General features: G+C 43.7%; 1 protein-coding gene across 1 annotated transcript in view; it reads right to left on the reverse strand.

Annotated features, from left to right (window-relative positions):
* Nucleotides 1-6: 6 nt before the first annotated feature.
* Nucleotides 7-17,655, reverse strand: part of LOC139638812 (chromodomain-helicase-DNA-binding protein 4-like) — a gene marked incomplete at its 3' end in the record, with an annotated part of 29,254 nt that continues 11,605 nt past the window's right edge. The window contains exons 9-30 of the mRNA XM_071512850.1: nucleotides 17,121-17,293; nucleotides 16,428-16,661; nucleotides 15,464-15,667; nucleotides 14,400-14,611; nucleotides 13,612-13,743; nucleotides 13,006-13,105; nucleotides 12,678-12,869; nucleotides 11,328-11,528; nucleotides 10,845-10,982; nucleotides 10,247-10,368; nucleotides 9,292-9,465; nucleotides 8,292-8,433; nucleotides 7,638-7,769; nucleotides 6,904-7,021; nucleotides 6,554-6,678; nucleotides 5,875-5,967; nucleotides 5,269-5,407; nucleotides 4,984-5,153; nucleotides 3,942-4,119; nucleotides 1,932-2,021; nucleotides 1,082-1,173; nucleotides 7-117 (exon numbers count right to left, since the gene is read on the reverse strand). Of these exons, the coding sequence (XP_071368951.1) occupies nucleotides 7-117; nucleotides 1,082-1,173; nucleotides 1,932-2,021; nucleotides 3,942-4,119; nucleotides 4,984-5,153; nucleotides 5,269-5,407; nucleotides 5,875-5,967; nucleotides 6,554-6,678; nucleotides 6,904-7,021; nucleotides 7,638-7,769; nucleotides 8,292-8,433; nucleotides 9,292-9,465; nucleotides 10,247-10,368; nucleotides 10,845-10,982; nucleotides 11,328-11,528; nucleotides 12,678-12,869; nucleotides 13,006-13,105; nucleotides 13,612-13,743; nucleotides 14,400-14,611; nucleotides 15,464-15,667; nucleotides 16,428-16,661; nucleotides 17,121-17,293 (3,272 nt within the window). The remainder of the gene's footprint in view (nucleotides 118-1,081; nucleotides 1,174-1,931; nucleotides 2,022-3,941; nucleotides 4,120-4,983; nucleotides 5,154-5,268; nucleotides 5,408-5,874; nucleotides 5,968-6,553; nucleotides 6,679-6,903; nucleotides 7,022-7,637; nucleotides 7,770-8,291; nucleotides 8,434-9,291; nucleotides 9,466-10,246; nucleotides 10,369-10,844; nucleotides 10,983-11,327; nucleotides 11,529-12,677; nucleotides 12,870-13,005; nucleotides 13,106-13,611; nucleotides 13,744-14,399; nucleotides 14,612-15,463; nucleotides 15,668-16,427; nucleotides 16,662-17,120; nucleotides 17,294-17,655) is intronic.

The raw sequence follows: 17,655 nt of genomic DNA on the forward strand, positions 1-17,655 counted from the left end.
TTTCCCTCGCAGGTCTCGGACCAGCCACTGGGTGGTGAAGGCATCCTGGGGAGGCATCCCATAACGCATCACTGCGTTCAGGAAGGCCTTCCTCTGCCGAGAGTTGAAACCCAACACCTGGGGAGCGGCAGGCAGGCGGTTAAAGGTCAGTGTTTACGTACAGGAAGTCCGCACTAACACACCCGGGAAATGTTACACAAGCTTTTAATACGGGCAGTGCAGAGGAAAACAAGGCTGGTGGAGGAGGAGGCAGTGAAACACATGGAACCAAATATAAACTTCAGCCTCCACATATTGAATTATTGTCCTTCAGCAGCTAGAAAATAAAGCTTCATCTACATTAAAGGTCTGGTTTCCAATTTGCAGATAACTGATAATGAGCCACGATTAATAACTCTCTATATTATTAACTATCTTTATTTATTCATTTAGTCACTTGCTTTTTAGCCATCATAGCCTCTTGTGTTCTTATCTGTTGTGTTTTAATGTATTTTGTCATCCGTGTGTCTTGGCTGCTATGACGACTCAATTTCCCTTCTGGGATCAATAAAGTTTTCTATCCATCTATCAATCTATCCATCTATCTACTGTATCTATCCATCTATCTATCATATTTCAGCGGATACAAATTAGAGCTGGGTCAAACAGTAATTTTAAAATCATTCATATAGTGTTTGATTTATTCCCTTTGGAATACCAGATGGGTGGGGTTTACTGCATCAATGCAAATCAGACAGTACCAAGTAAGTTCTAAATTTTTTAACCAATTATGGAAACAAATACCAACATGACCAAGGGGACAAACAACTTTCAATCTGTGATTTTATAAACGTCCTGCCACTCATTGCATTGGGCCAAGTTATTAACTCCACCCCTTTGGTGCTCCAAGCAGGTTCAAACAAACACCAACAATCCCGAATACTGTCTGACCCAAGGCTAGCATAAACCACGGGGTGGCTGATGTGATGCTTTTAAAAAAAAGGAGGGATGTCAAACGGTTGCAGACGAGAGCTGTGACACCCGGCGTGACACCCGGCGTGACACCCGGTGTGACACCCGGTGAAAAGGCTTCCTTGCTCACCTCGATGTTGCCTCCCACCCTGGCCAGCAGGGGGGGCAGCGGCTTGTCTTTGTCGTTCCTCAGGCCCTTCCTGTTCGGCCGGCGAGAGTTGGCTACACAGGGAGGAGAGGGAGGTTAGCTTTAAACACCACACACACACACACACACACACACACACACTAACACACAGGGCAGATGGGTGTGTGGCATCATTTTAATGCTATTTTTGACCATGATCCGGTTAAGTACTACAACTGCTGCTGCTACTGTGTCTTGTACTTTGTACCCGTTTTGTTTTTATTGTCTTTTACTGTTTGTTCTTTTGTTTTAACTGAGTGTTAAGAGCCTGTCAAAGACAATTCTGTCCAGCTGACAGTCAATAAAGTTTGCTGATGAAAACTGAGATACTAGCTCTAAGATTGAAAGCCTCCGGGCATCAGGGCAAGAAAGACCTTTTTAAATCTCAAGCCTTTAGTCTCTTCCCTCCTTACTGGATTCAGAGAGTCTTGGACTTTGTGTTTACAGCTCAAGAGTTTACTTCTAACTGGAGGTTTTCAGTCTTACAGCTCATATCTCCATTTTCTATAGATTTGATTCCTGTTCCCAGTGAGCACCTACAAACCGAAGGACTTCACTACTTTCTCTTAATCCACATGAGCACCAAGTGTTACTTCTGTCTGCCAATGAAGTCTTCTGAATCTGAATAGACACTGTATATACACACAGACATATTTAACTCTATTGACACTGCTGTCTTTGCAGTACATTTAACATGAAAAGACAAGACACAGTTTATGACACAGGTACACACACACACCCCCCTCCCCGATATGAAATGTTAAGAGTGGAAACACACAGGCAGACTTCTTACCTTCTGTCCGCTCGTCAAAGTCCTCGTCTCCCTCCTCGGACGCCACCGAGTAATCCGATTGCCCGTCGGACTGGTCATCCTGCCAATCCGCTTTGGAGCCAAAAAACAGAAAGCAGGGTTATTAATCCACTGTCTAATCAGACTTATGGATGACAGCTTAAAAAAAAAACAGCAACAAAAACACTCAACTACTACTGCATCTCAAGGGGTAAAACACAGTGAAACACTGCCAGGTCTGCGGGTTTCATTCATGTTAGAAACGTACGGACTCATAACACTGTAAGGTGCGTAAAATAAAAGCACGCACCAAGTGGAATATGTCTTGCTGCTGGGAGAGAGGAAGTGTCATTCAAACAGGAATAAGGAAATTAACTTGATGTACAGATGTTATGGAAGTAGCGAGTCTCTACTTGCCCGCTGAAAACATGAAATTCCCGTACATGCGTGTAAAAAACACACACACAAACCGCCCACACTGTGTTTGACGTGTCAAACATACAGAGTGTGTGTGTGTGTGTGTGTGTGTGTGTGTGTGTGTGTGTGTGTGTGTGTGTGTGTGTGTGTGTGTGTGTGTGTGGGGGGGGGGGGGTGTTCAGGCCTCGTCAGTGGACAAAAACACCACAGCAAACAGGAAACCAGGCTGAACACACACACACACCATGTAAACACCTCTCTCTCTCTCTCTCTCTCTCTCACACACACACCAGGCTGTTATTATGTGACCCACAGTGTGTGTGTGTGTGTGTGTGTGGGCGGGTGCCGGCATTTTCCTCCTTCTGCTTGAACAGGCTAAGATCATGGTGGCCCTGTGCGGTGCATTGTGGGTAGTGTAGTAGATTTGATACGGTGGGTGACGCCTCGTTGTCTTCTTCCAGTGTTTGTCACCGTAGCTCGGTCTGTCTCATTGATGGAATTTAAGATGTTAAGACTGAATTTCATAAGTCACTCCGGATGAGAGCGGCTGCTAAAGGCCCAACATGTAAACATCCTTACTGTTGACTGATTGTAATGCTGGTGATGCAGGCTTTAAGCTCATTCTAACAACAATAATAATACTACATTTAATTTGTACAGCGCCTTTCTAAATACTCAAAGACACTTTTCATAGTAATCTACTGTTGCAGTCATTGTTGAGCCAGCTAAGGCCCAGTTCACATGAACATTAGAGCTGCAACGATTAATCGATTAGTTGTCAACTATTAAATGAATCGCCAACTATTTTGATAATCGATTAATCGGTTTGAGTATTTTTTTTTAAGAAAAATAAGTCAAAATTCTCTGATTCCAGCTTCTTAAATGTGAATATTTTCTGGTTTCTTTCCTCCTCTATGACAGTAAACTGAATATCTTTGGGTTGTGGACAAAACAAGACATTTGAGGACGTCATCTTGGGCTTTGGGAAACATTTTTCACCATTTTCTGACATTTTATAGACCAAACAACTAATCTATTAATCGAGAAAATAATCGACAGATTAATCGACAACGAAAAAAATCGTTAGTTGCAGCCCTAATGAGCATTTGTGGTTAGTCAAAAAACAGAAAATATCCCATTTATTTCAATGACACTTATGCGTTGACAGATGACAGGGATTGACGGAGCGCAGCGTGTGAAAATATCACAATCCAGTCTGTCGAAAAAAAGTTGAAAATGTTGAACTTTTGATGGAGCGTAGGTAAACATCATCCGCTAACAGCCAATTAAATTTGTACAGACTGCTTCAAAAGTCTTCATTTCTGTCATCCAGGTAGTAAGATGTCCAAAAAAAAAAACAACAAAAAAACCCCAAACAAACAGAAACAAAACCCACTGGACTTAAAATAAAGAGCTGGACACGTTTCCCCCACTCATCCGAGAGAACTGAAGAAAGCTTTCTATCTTTTTTGGACGACTGCTTCAAATGTTTCGAGCCCCGCCCACAACAACTCGACCACGGACGGGGAAACGCCCCCCCCCCCCCCCCCCAGGTGAAGGCCCCCCTCCGTGTGAGTGAACAGCAACTCCACTCACCCCTGTCCTCCTGCGAGCCGTCATTGTAGTTGACCTGCTTGCGGATGCGCTTGCCCTTGCCCAGGTTGCGGGCCAGATCCTCCTGCTGCTGCTCGTAGTGATGACGCAGCAGCTTCTCCCAGTAGTCCGGATCCACGCTCTCCTCCTGCTTTATGATCTCCCGCTGCACCTCCTCCTCCTGAGGGGAGCGGGACGAGAGAGGAGGGAGGGAGGGGATGGGGCGTGAAGGAGGGAGGGAGGAAGGGAAGAGGTGAGAAGAGGAACAAGGGTGCAAAAAGAGAAAATGGGCAGATATCGAAGGGTGGAAAGGAGGGGGAGGACGCATGAAGGAGTGAGGGAGGATAGGAGGAAGGACAGAAGGAAGGGAAAGGAAGATGGGTAGAAAGAGACAAAGAGAGAAAGAGTCATTAATCAAGATAACCAAAAAAAAAAACTAAAAAAAAACCTAAATGTTTAAACTTAAAGCTCATTTAGGGCTGGGCGATATGGTTGAAATCAATATAATAATCATAAGGATTTTTCTCAATATCAATATATATCACGATATGGTTCATGTATGCAAAATCATGTTAAATAATCACATTAATGTTCATCTCATTGAACCGAATGGTAATGTTAGGTGTGATGTCAAACAAAACAGAAATATTCAAATAATATTTCTACCATACCTCATTTTATGAGAGTTTTTAAGTAAAATTTGCTTGTCATCATCAATTCAGACAGCAGAAATGTGTGTCATGATATCAAAATATCTTCATATCGTCACGATATGATTCCAGTGAAAGACGATAAACGATAATATTGAATTATCACCCAGCCCTGAGCTCATTCCTGTTGCGTTTCTCACAGATCACCTGTCAATCAAACAGTGTGGGCGGAGCTTGGATTTTCTGTTGCTGCAGTTCGAGCTTCTCTTTGTCTGTTCAGTCATGGTGGCTATCGCTGCTCATGCTAACTACCCAGTTCTTCTTCTTCTGTTTATTCTGTTTATTAATTTCCCAGGAAAGAGCTACCAGACACCGGCCAGATGATCAGTACTCACCGCCTCCTCCTCGTCCTTCACCACGTACTGAGCCACCTTGAAGGAGCTCAGGTACTCGTTCATGCTCTGGATCTCCGTGTCCTCGGTGGCGTCCTGGTTCCTGTCCAGCAGACGGTCGATGGCCTTGTCGTCGTAGTGGATGACGCTGCTGTCCTCCTCCTTGTTCTCACCTGGGAAAAAAACAGGAACATCATCAGTACAGAGATCCTCACTTCTCAGTATATTCATCTGCTGATCTATCCATCCATTCTAAATCCACCCGTCCGTCCGTCCGTCCATCCTCACCTTCTCCCTCGTCCTTGAACAGCTCCTCCGTTCCGAACTTGAGGATGTCGTCCAGCTCCTGTTTGGACATGGAGCCCGTCTTGGAGCCCAGACCGGGACGGACCACCAAGTGGGTCAGCATCATCTTCTTCTTGGCAACCTGGATGGAGAAAAGGGTGGAGGAAAAGATGGAGGAGGTGTTATGTTAATAGCCATTTACTTGTGATAAAAGGGTCAGGAAATTAGATGCCGAGTAAAACTATAAAAAAGTTCTGTCTCAATTTTATGTTAATAATTAGTTTTTCCATCTAATGTAGCTCTACTAACAGCGTTTTACATGCAGGTGAGGTTAGATTTTGAGGTCAGGTTCTCGGCCTTGCAGTAAAATTCCATAACTTTCCATAACTAAGGGCTTCCATGAACCCAAAAATTATATTCCTTCCTGGTGGTTACATGTTGTTTTTCAGCTCATTTTTATTTTTATTTTTTTTAAAAAGAGGTGAACAGTCTGGTTTCCACTACAGTTGGGCTTGCTGGGCGGAAAACAAAGAGGGGACCAGTGGATGATGGAGGATATTTTTCTTTGTCTGGTTATCGAGTTTTGTGCATTGTGTCGGTCCTGTTTACCTGAGTAATCCTCTCCTCCACGGAGGCCTTGGTGACGAAGCGGTAGATCATCACCTTCTTGTTCTGACCGATACGATGAGCTCTGCTGAAGGCCTGGACACAGAGGAGGAGAGGAGTCAGTGTGAAAACATCTAACACTGTTACACCAAGACGTTTACAAAAGAAGACAGGGTGTCCAAGGTCAACAGAAGACATTTCAACACCTTTTTGATCCTAGTTAGAATGAAATATAAGACCAATTTCGCCACTGAAATGAACATGAAGTATAGCTCAAGCTACACTGTATTATAGGGCTGTGCAAAAAAATCGATCCAGCTGAGTATTGCAATATTTTTTTCCATGATACTGTATCGATTTTCCAGCCCCTCGTATCGATACATTAAAAAAAAACATTATTCATGTTTTAAACTGATTTAAAACGTCCTTAAATTTCCCTTAAATCCCTTTGAATTAAATAGTTTTGACTGAATTTGTCCGCTGAGTTATCAATATAATAATGTGATGTGGTACACAGCAAGTTGTATTTTCAGCTCTATTTTTACATTTTCAGTACATTATGTAGAGTATTGCAATGTATCGCAACATGTATCGTATCGTAAGGTCCTTGCCAACACCCAGCCTTACTGTATGATGAGTGAAAACCCAATAGAAACAGATGGGAGCAGTAACGGTCGGGTACCTGGATGTCGTTGTGGGGGTTCCAGTCGGAGTCGTAGATGATGACGGTGTCGGCGGTGGCGAGGTTGATGCCCAGACCTCCGGCCCTCGTCGACAGCAGGAAGGCAAACTGCGGGGCGCCGGGAGCTGAGGGGGGGGGAGGAGGAGGAGGTGCAGAAACCAAAGAAATTATTTTTAGTCGACTTGCCTCAACAGAGAAACAGGAGATATTTCGGTGCAAAAGTCCTGAGTGAAAGAAAAGCATTTTGCACCTCGCAGCTTTTGTCAACTGTTAGTTTTCTGTGTGTGTGTGTGTGTGTGTATATGTGTGTGTGTGTGTGTGTGTGTGTGTGTGTGAGCCCCGGGTCTCACCGTTGAAGCGGTCGATAGCCTCCTGTCTCATCCCTCCTGTAATCCCTCCGTCGATCCTCTCGTACTTGTAGCCCTCGTTCTCCAGAAAGTCCTCCAGCAGGTCCAACATCTTGGTCATCTGCAGCGGAGGAGGAGAGACGCTCAGTTAGAAAACACGGTTAGAAATATCTGACTGACCCACAGAACTAAATGACCATAATGCATCTGTAGGAGGGGTTGATGGGGTTGTTGATCAATACCAGGCATTAAGTCTGGGAAGATAGGAGGAGACAAGATCAATCGATGTTGTTGCAATTCCTACTGGTCGCCAACAGAGGTCGATAAAGTTCATTTATTGCTTAACGTCGGTTTAATATTTTAATGCAACAACATGTCATTCCTTTTCTCTTATGCATTTATTCCATTTGTTTATTTCCCTTTAGCTGGGTCTATTTATTTTCCCTTTTTGTATTTATTTATTTGTTTTAACTTCTATATTTTACTTTATTGTATTCATACTTCTAATGTATTACTGCTTTGCCTCATTGATTCTGATCCTGTCAGTGTCTCATCTCTGTTGATTGTGAAGCACTTTGCAACTTTGTTTTGGAAAGTGCAATATAAATAAATATTATTATCATTATTATTATTATTATATTATCATCATTGAATGTTCTAGAGGAAGGGGAACACGGCTCCAAGGGACTTACCATCATTCCCTATTAAATTTAAGATTCTATTCAGGAGTCTCTCACCTGAGAGAAGATGAGGACTCGGTGTCCGCCCTCCTTCAGCTTCCTCAGCATCTTCTGCAGCAACATCAGTTTCCCAGCAGCCTTTGTGAGCGAGCCGCCATCGTACATCCCGTTGGGCATCTTTGGAGCTTCCTGTTGGGATCAATCATTCAAACGTTAAGGTTCTGTAAACTCTGACATCAATACATCAATGGAAGCCTAGAAGTTAAGTTTGGTAAGGGTGGATGCAAAAAAAAAAGAAGCAAGATTTGGAAACGATTTCACCATATTAGGCAATCCACTATAATTAAATAGACCATCTTTTCCAAAAATCAATATACCCATTTAGGAAAAAACACATTACCTCATCGTATATAAATTAAATATCTCTAAAATCTAGAAGATCCACTCTGCATTAGTGTTATGATTTTGGCAACAAAGGACTGAAGAGCATTCTCTTTTACAAAAAAAAATAAAAAAAAAATACCATAATCACTTTTAATTTTGTGTCTTCAATCATTTTCAAGCAGAAGTCATCACGTTTTTTTCTCTCATTTTGGAATAAAACAGTTCAATCGTCACCCATGAGACAGAATCTAAACCCCCCCCCCCCCCCTCCCTTCTCTACAGTATAATGGTTTCTCCCTGCATGCTGTGCTCGGTGTCGGGTCGTACCATAGCGGCCACGGGGAAGAGGTAGGGGTGGTTGCAGCATTTCTTGAGGTCCATGACGACGTTGAGCAGAGACACCTGGTTGCCTCCTCCTCGGGTGTTCAGCGCCTCGAAGTTTCGCGTCAGGATGAACTTGTAGTACTTCCTGAAATCAGAAATATATCCATCAATCCGTTTCTCTCTCTACTTCCCCCCCCCCACACTGTAAGCCTCCTCCTCCAGCCACATCTCCCTTTATTCACTTTCAGATGTTTGAGGATGTTTTTGTGTTCAAACGCTTTTCGCTGGCTGCCTCCTTTTCAACTTTTCCTCTCCATTGTTTCCATTCCAATCTGTAATTTCTACATGAGACTGAGCTATGTTATAATATTCAGTGAGCGCGTTCACATGCACAATAATAACCCGGTAACTGGGAATAATCAGGTTATGGCAACAATTTGTGTTTACATGCACTCTAGTAATGTGATAACGGGGAGAAATCCCAGTTTACATGATTCAGTCATAGTTGGATTTCTCTCCTTAAAAGGGAACTTCCCACCGGTTGTTTTGGATTTTGAACATAATGCCTCATGTAGTTTATTTTCATCTGGTCTGGTTTAGCAAATTTAGATGTTTAACAAACTTTGAAACTTAAAACTGAACTGAAAACTGCTTCCAGGGACGTTCTCTATCCAGTTATATTTGTACTCGTGCCCAGATGTAAAAAACTGAAATAAATCAGAATAAACCTAAACGTGCGTCAAATAATTTGAACAATTGGGCGAAAACATGCCGTGTTAATAATGGGGTTTCTCATAATATGATAACAGCCTTAATCTGATCAAGGAATTCTCACCCTGCTGTTTACATCGGCTTATTAGTGTGCATGGAAACACACTCTTTAACCTTATACACTTTATCTCAACACAGAAAGCCACTGAAAAAAGGACTGTTCAGAACTAATATCACTTTCCATCCCTCCTCCCCTCCCCTCCCTCTCCTCCCTCTCCTCCCTCCGACTCACTTCTGCATGGGGCTGAGCTCGACTCGGACGATGAGCTCGGTCTTGGAGGGCATGTGCTTGAAGACGTCGGCCTTCAGCCTCCTCAGCATGTGAGGACCCAGCATGTCGTGCAGCTTCTTGATCTGGTCCTCCTTGGCAATGTCGGCGAACTCCTCCAGGAAGCCCTCCAGGTTACTGCAGAGAGGGCGGGGGGGGGGGGAGATGAGTTAGTGAGTAAAGTCAATTCCCTGCATTAACTACAAGTGCTACACACTTCTAGCAACTGACAAACGTCAGTCAATGTTGCCCACATTCCCCTCGTTTCCTTCTCTGTTGGTGCTGAAGAGTTGGCTGCGGCTGAACATCTCATTACAGCATCTTAAGGCCTTGGTGCTAATTTTTTTTTAATTAACATTAACATTCACTAGTGCAGTGCCCGTTCAAAACATGCCTGTTCGGAACGGGCCGGCTGCTTGGCCTCCAGTGTTGCTGCTTGCAGCTTTCTCTAAAACCGCTCATCCAAACAACTTCTCACTCTACACTGCGCTTCCAGTCGCTCGCTTTGAGCCCCGCTGCTGCACAGAGCGCTGTTGGCTTGTTTATTCAAAGTTTACTAATATTGAACGTGTCATTGAGCGTGTCCAATCTGACACCACACGTCCTTGGGTCCCCAGCAATACACCCGCCAAGTGTGAAGTAGATCGGACGAACGGTTCTCGAGATATGCGAAGGACACACATACAGACAGAGATTCCTTGCTTTATAGTATGATGATGTGTGAAAGTGACCCTGGCAACATCACTGCCACAAACCTCAAGAAAATGCCCAGAAATCATCCTAAGTATGGGTTCAATTTGGAGCTATTGGCAAGCTTTCTGACGAGGGAAAAGGCTGAGAAAATGTTCCTTTTCCCTGTCAAAAAAATATTCTACACAGGAAAAATAGAGTCCAGACGGCAGCAGCAGCAGCAGCCTACCTGAACCTCTCGGGCGTGAGGAAGTTGAGGAGGTGGAAAAGCTCCTCCAGGTTGTTCTGGAGCGGAGTGCCGGTCAGCAGCAGTTTGTGCTGCAGAGGATAGTTGTTCAACACCCGGAAAAACTACAGGAGAGGACAGAAACAAGGATCGCTTTAGACTGTGTTCCGTCCAAATTCAGTTCAACTAACAGTTACAGCTGTCAGTGTAGAACAGTGAAATTCAAACATTCAACATTCATTCAACAACCAAAAATGATTATTATGTATTGTTTAAGTGGTTTACAATAAGTTAGAATGTAGAACAATTGTATACATACAGAAATGATTCAGCTCTCTACAACACACTGATTGCTTTTAATGCTGTGTGTGTGTGTGTGTGTGTGTATGTGTGTGTGTCTATTTTCACATTCAACTGGTTGTTTTCAAGCCTGTGTGTATGTCTACTCCTACTTACTCATCATTTTGGAGCCTATTAGGGCATGTATGCATTTCTACCTTAAACCGGCTGTTCTTGTGCCTGTGTGTGTGTGTGTATGTCTGTGCGTGTGTGTGTGTGTGTGTGTGTGTGTGTGTGTGTGTGTGTGTGTGTGTGTCCCTACCTTGGACTGGTTGTTTTTCAGCCTGTGGGCCTCGTCCACCACCAGGCAGGCCCAGTCGATGGAGCCCAGGACGGCCATGTCGATGGTGATCAGCTCATAGGAGGTCAGCAGGACGTGGAACTTCACCGACGAGTCTTTCTGTTGGGGGGGGGAAACGAACACAGGAGCACAGGAGAGGTGAAATTATGAATCAAACACAGTTTCACAGATACACAAGGAGAGGAAGGGATAATGTTACAAAAAAATCTAGTCTATCTAGTTTGTGTTTTTTCCTCAATTCCTCAACTGTGGGTTCCAGACTGAAAAGGTTTGTTACCAGTTGAAAATTACATAGACAATTTCCAAATCTTTTAGGATATATGCATCAGTTTCCATAACTTTTCTGAACCTGGAAAACCCAGTTGTTATATTCAATTTCTTTAGCAGTTTTCCATCCCCACAAGAACCCCCCCTCTTCATCCTCCTCCTCTGTCTTTTCCTCACCTTCATCCTGGAGGCCTTCTTCCCTCCTCGGATGGCGTTGTCCTCGAAGGAGAACTCGTTCTCCCTGATGACGGCTCGGCTGTCCTTGTCCCCGACGTACGTCACCACGTACATGTCGGGGGCCCACATCTCAAACTCTCTCTCCCAGTTGATGATGGTGGAGAGCGGGGCGCTGACCAGGAACGGCCCCTTGGAGTGGCCCTGGAGGAGGAGGAGGAGGGAGGACGAGTAATCAGCATTACACATCAATTTTGTGTTTTCATGTCAGATATCAAGTGTGTTTCAAACTGACGTAAACTGAAATAAAGGGGGTGGATCAGAGAAGTCAATAATGTCAAGGAATCAATAGTAAAACGTCTATTTCCGCAGCCCTAGAATCAGAATTTGAACAGTTTAACTCCAGAATGAGACATCAGCTATTTGACAAAAGTACGTTTGAAATGACTGACACCCAAAATTAATATTATGCTTGAAAAGGGTAGAAAAGGGTAAAAATATAAGGTAAACTTAAGGTTATGCTTCTTACCCAAAATGAATAAAAAGCATTTCTGAATAGATATCTTCATCAAATCATTCAAATAATTCCATGAATTCCTGTACATCTGTAATCCAAGATTTCCTACAGTTATGCATTTTAAATACATTGATCTGCGAATTACTCCATATGAAAAAAAAGAAAAAAAATAACAGAAGAGAACAAATTTTGCTAGGGCAAAAAGCAAGAAAACAGATTTAAAACCTACAAATCATGGTAAAAAATGAAAGCTTGAATGAAATGTAGTTCAATCTTGTTTTGTCTGTCCGTCTCCCAGCTCCCTCTGCTCTGACAGGAAGTGTATTCTGGCCTCCCACCCCTGGGTGGCAGCAGCTGCATGTGTGATCTGCATCACTGAGTGTTTACTCTTAGAGATCCAGCTTAATGTCGTCAGATTTCACCTGACTTATACAAAATGGCTGGATGGCTGTTGGCCAATAGGATGACAGCTGCCTATAGGAGGCTGCACAGTCACACAGAGGAAGGCTCAACCATTATTCCTAGCCAAAGTGGCATTAAAAGAGACTAAAATTAAACTGTTTTAAACTAAATTTTAAACTAATTAAATAAAAAAAGTGGGGAAGATAAACTTTAAAGTCAAGATTTCACTTCATCCTGGCATGGTGAGCAAATATGACCGCTAATATTTCCAGCAACCCATTTGATAGACGCTCATCCAAAACTTTTTACAATAAAATAAGTGTACAAACTTTTAGTATGCATCGCCCCAGAGGGAATGGAACCCATAAAACACACACAAACCTCAACTTTTTACAGAGTAGAGGAACTTAACCCAGTCTCACACACACACACACCTCTTTATAGAGCGAGTAGAGGAAGACGGCGGTCTGGACGGTCTTGCCCAGCCCCATCTCGTCGGCCAGGATGGTGTCGGTGCCCTGAGCCCAGGAGAACCGCAGCCAGTTCAGCCCCTCCAGCTGGTAGGGGTGCAGCGTCCCCCCCGTGCTGTCCAGGTACTCCGGCTGACGCTCAAACTTGATCGTCGGCTGGGGAGGAAGAGAGAGAGAGAGGGTGGGGGGGGAGAAAGTCAAATTTATGAACAGCTTTTAATCAAAAACAGGTCTCTTCACTTGAAAACATCTAAAACAGAAACATCTAACATCAAAGACAGATTGGACTTACATCGACCACGGGGTTCTCAGGAGGCCGGTCCAGCTTCCGCACCTTTCCTTTCACCTTCATCTTCTTCCCCGGTTTACCGTCGTCTCCCATCATCAACTCTCTGCAAGAAACACACACACACACACACCATTAGAAAAGCAGTATGGGTTGGTCAAGACTGTATGTTTAGTTGAGTTTAGTTACATTCAGAGAATTACTAAAGAAAGACACAGAAAGAAATGTACATGTGCAAGTGAGGTAAAAAGCCGAAAATGTTATTGTTATTCAAAGTTCATTAGTAGTTACAATAACGAAAACACAATTACTGAAATGTATTTACATAATGGTGATTAGTAAACTGGTACAACAAATATTAATACACCATATAAATCAAATTGTGATCAAATGTATAACAGAGCATTAGCAGCTGTCTGAACTCTTTTATTTTTCTTTTAAATGCATTTAAGGAGGGAGATGAATCTGCTGAATTAGAACATTTATTCCAAACTGCGACCCCTCTACATAGAATTGAAATGTGACTTGTTGGGGTAGAGCGGGAGGTGAAGGAGGTTATTTTTTGGAGTGTCTGTTTTCTGTGTTACGCTGCTGTTTGAATCCACGTCTCACCTGTGGTTCCAGTACTGCACTTTGTAGGTGTCGAACTCCTGTATGTCCATGTCCTCGGACTCCCAGGTGGCCTGGTCGTACGGCAGCTCCCTCCACTTGATCAGGTAGTGGACGTGACTCTTCCTGTCCACACTGTGGGACGGGACAGAGAGAGAGAGAGGGGGACAAATTCAGTTCAGGTGTTTTCAGTTCAGGGGTTTAGTGGACGCTCTCTTCCAGATGGGCAGAGCGTGACACCAACACTGCCGGGGTTGGAGGTTCATTTCCCTAGAAATGCTAGAAATGTAAACAAGCACTCATAATACTGTGAGGAGTTTTGGATAAAAGCATCCACTAAATACCATATGTTATATTTACAATAAAAGCACCTTTATCGGGTTAAGCAAAAACAACATTCCTGGAAAATAGGAATAGAAAATAGAATTAACATTCTTTCAACTAAATATATTTTTTAAACCAAATATTACCTGGCAGTTAGTATATTATCAGTTGTTACAGACCATCCTATTAGAAATGAATGAGATGTATGTTTTTAATATGGCGTGTGTAGCATGTTATTGTTATTGTCAACTCAGTTTTATTATTTTCATGATGTTGAATACAGGGATTCATAAAAAAAAAAATAAAAAAATACATGTTTAGTGGTGGCGTGTGAAGAAAAAGTAAAGAAGTTGTAGCATCAAACCTCGACTCTAAGAGGCAATGGTTTTCCTCTGAAGTGTGTGTGTGTGTGTGTGTGTGTGTGTGTGTGTGTGTGTGTGTGTGTGTGTGTGTGTGTACGTGCTGACCTGTGGTTGAGGATGCGGTGGATCATCAGCCACTCCATCTTGATGCCGAAGCGGTAGTACTTCTCCTCCATCTGGGCGTACAGCGGGTCCTTGTTCTTCCTCTTGGTGCTCTTGTCCTCCTCTCCCTCGCCGCCGAAGTCGATGGGCGGCGGCTCGTCCATGTCGTTCTTCCTCTGGTAGTTCCTGAACATCACCTGGCAGTGCAGCTCCAACTGGGGGTGGCGGGGTGGGGGGAGATGGTGTCTTAATTAGTTGTGTGTAATCATATGTCTCAATTTTAGTTTCTACTACTTATAATCAGAGAGAATTGGTATATTGGCAGCATAGATACATTTTATTTCCAGGGTTCCTGCATAGTTCCAATTTCCTAATTCCAGACTTTTTCCAGAACTTCATTTCTTGATTTGAAGGTTTTTGGTGTCGTTTGTATAATGGGAAAGTCCAACAATATTTCTTCCATACTTTATCCAAATATTTTTTGCACAATTTCCAAACTTAAACGCCTGGGAATTACCAATTTTACTGCCATATTTCCATACTTTCCAGACCTTTTTCCATGCATTTCTACACTTTCACTGGCTGACTGACTTTTGAATGTCGTCTTAATCTACTGTTTCCACTTTAAACTGTTCTGGATACACCTAAAATATAAGTTGATATGTTTTTAAAAGGCTACATGCAGTTATGCTAATTTATGGATTGATTTATGGAATTTACACTAGCTAAATGCCTAGTGTGTCTGGCATGTTTTTAACCAATAGGCCACTTGTCATTATGTTGATTTAGGAATACTGACTTATTTTAGTGTTTGACCTGTTCAACAGGTAAATTCTTAAGATCTGTGTTTCTATCTCTTATTTCTATACTTATAAGACCCAAATGTCCTCACAAGGATAGAAAGTTGAGAAAATCTTCCAAAATGAGGACATTGCGCTTGTTTTCACATTTTGAAAAAGGGGCTGTGTGTGTCTGTGTGTGTGTCTGTGTCTGTGTGTGTGTGTGTGTGTGTGTGTGTGTGTGTGTGTGTGTGTGTGTGTGTGTGTGTGTGTGTGGGCTCCACCCACCTGCAGCTCTGTGACCCAGGAGCAGTGCCAGTAGGACATGTTGGACCACTTGGCGAAGAACTCCCTCTCCGGCCGCCCTGCCAGCGGGGCGGGGTCGGGGGCGTCGGCCGGGAGGTCGGGGGGGCGGGGCACCGGCGTGGGGGGAGGGGGGTCGCCCCACCGCCACGTCAGGATCTTCTGCACCTTCCCCTTCATGGACGGACACTGGGGGGGAGGAGGGGGAATAAAACAGGTTAATTTCTAGTCTAGTCTAGTCTTTGCAAAAAAAACCCCAAGATGTTACAGTGGAGTAAGTGACGTCCCTAATGTAAAAATTCAGTGACTTCTCCATGACTTTCCACAACTTAGATTGAAAGTGATGAGATTTGCTCCACCAGACGACTGGATTTAAATTCTGTTTTCTGAATTTGTATGGAATGATTGAATTTATTGAAGTTGAAACTGATTATAGAAATCAAACTCATGATGCTCTTACCAAGTTTTTATCCTATTAAAACCAGATTGCATTGAAAAGTCCTAGATATTTAGTTTTCTTTAAGATATTAAATTGATACTGGACTCTTGATTTGTTCTGACTTGACTTGCTGTTCTACATTTAGACTTGAGACTTGACATTAATGACATGGATTTGACTTGGACTTGACTTGATGCATGAAGAGAAGACTTGAGACTTGACATTAATGACATGGACTTGACTTGGACTTGACTTGGTAATCTACATTTAGACTTGGGACTTGACTTGAGACATGTGCCTCAAGACTTGAGACTGACTTGGGACTCGAGCAGAGTTGACTTGGTCACCCCTCTGCCAACTGATGAATCATGTTAGTCAGTAACCGTTTGTTTTCACTAAATGGAGTTACTGGTCTCTGGAGATTTATTCCCGTCAGACTCTCTGCTTTTCGCCTGGACTTCACCTTCAGCTTCTGAAACCCCGGAGGAGCGCCGCTATTGGCCGACTCACCGTGCAGCGGGGGCAGATCCACTCCCCGTTGGGGATCTCGGGGAGCGGCGGGTTGAGGCAGTGGATGTGGTAGGAGGAGGGGCAGGAGTCGCAGCACAGCAGCTCTCCTCCGTCCTTACACACCCGGCAGAACTCCATGTGGTGGTCGTCCTCCTCCGGCTCGCCCGCCTCGCCGTTGTCCTCCTCGCCCTCCGAGCCTTCCTCCCTGGCCTCCCACTGGATGCCCTCCTTCTCCTGAAAAGAGAGAGAGAGAGAGGGAGGGGGGAGAGGGGTTGGTCGGTAATCTCAATAAAACATAGGGAAAGAAATTTTGGCATTTCAGAAATACATCACATTAAGGATGCAAGGTACTTTTCAAAATGCTGTTTCATTGAGACTTTAATTTCCTTACATAAAAAAAGACCTCCAATAACTTGAAACCTCTATTTTTAAATAATTCAGGTTTCAGGCTGAATTCAGGCTTTTTGAAGGCCTAATAATTGATTTTTATAATGTAAGACTCTTTCAGACTTTTTCAAGGACCTGCAGAAACCCTGCTGCCCCTTACACTCCTTAGTTTTAAACTGCAGATAATGTTGGCGATACAGTGAACGGAAGCTTATTCCACTCTTCCACTCACTCTTAAGTGTCTTGGAACGAGAGCGTCAGGATAAACGCCTACAATCTAAAAACGTATAAAAGCGTGTCCCTTACGCAGTGCGGGCAGCTCCAGGTTCCCTCGGGGGCCTTCTCCATGTCGGGGTCCAGGCAGACCATGTGGTACGCCCTGGGACACGTGTCACACAGGATGATCTCCCCGCCCTGCTGGCACACCTCACAGTAGTCCTGGTGGTCCGTCTCGTAGCCGTCGCCGTCCTCTGTCTCTACTGGAGGGAGGGAGGGAAGGAAGTGGAAATAAAGAGAGGGAGGGAGGGAGGGAGGGAGGTGAAGGAAGAGGGATGAGAGAGAGAAAGAGAGAGAGAGAGAGTTACTGGACGTCAGAGCGTTACAGATGGGGTGGTCATCAGGATCTGACGCAACTCATTTGCCGTAATCTGAAAATGAGCACTTGTGTGGGTTTTTGTCTGTCAACAACAATATAAAAACGTTTCCCATCTTCCAAGAAGTCATTTTTACCAAGAATACTCATTTCCTCATTGAAATTCTCTACACAATGAAGTTGAAGGGTTTCATTCCAAAACTATAAATACCCGTTTTGGGGAGGAAAACCATTCCTTAATCTTCATTA

Source organism: Centroberyx affinis, unplaced genomic scaffold (assembly GCF_046629955.1).
Source record: "Centroberyx affinis isolate AG114_WGS23_722 - 3 ecotype Tasmania unplaced genomic scaffold, CSIRO-AGI_Caff_v1 ptg006582l_1, whole genome shotgun sequence".
NCBI classification, from domain to species: Eukaryota; Metazoa; Chordata; class Actinopteri; order Beryciformes; family Berycidae; genus Centroberyx; species Centroberyx affinis.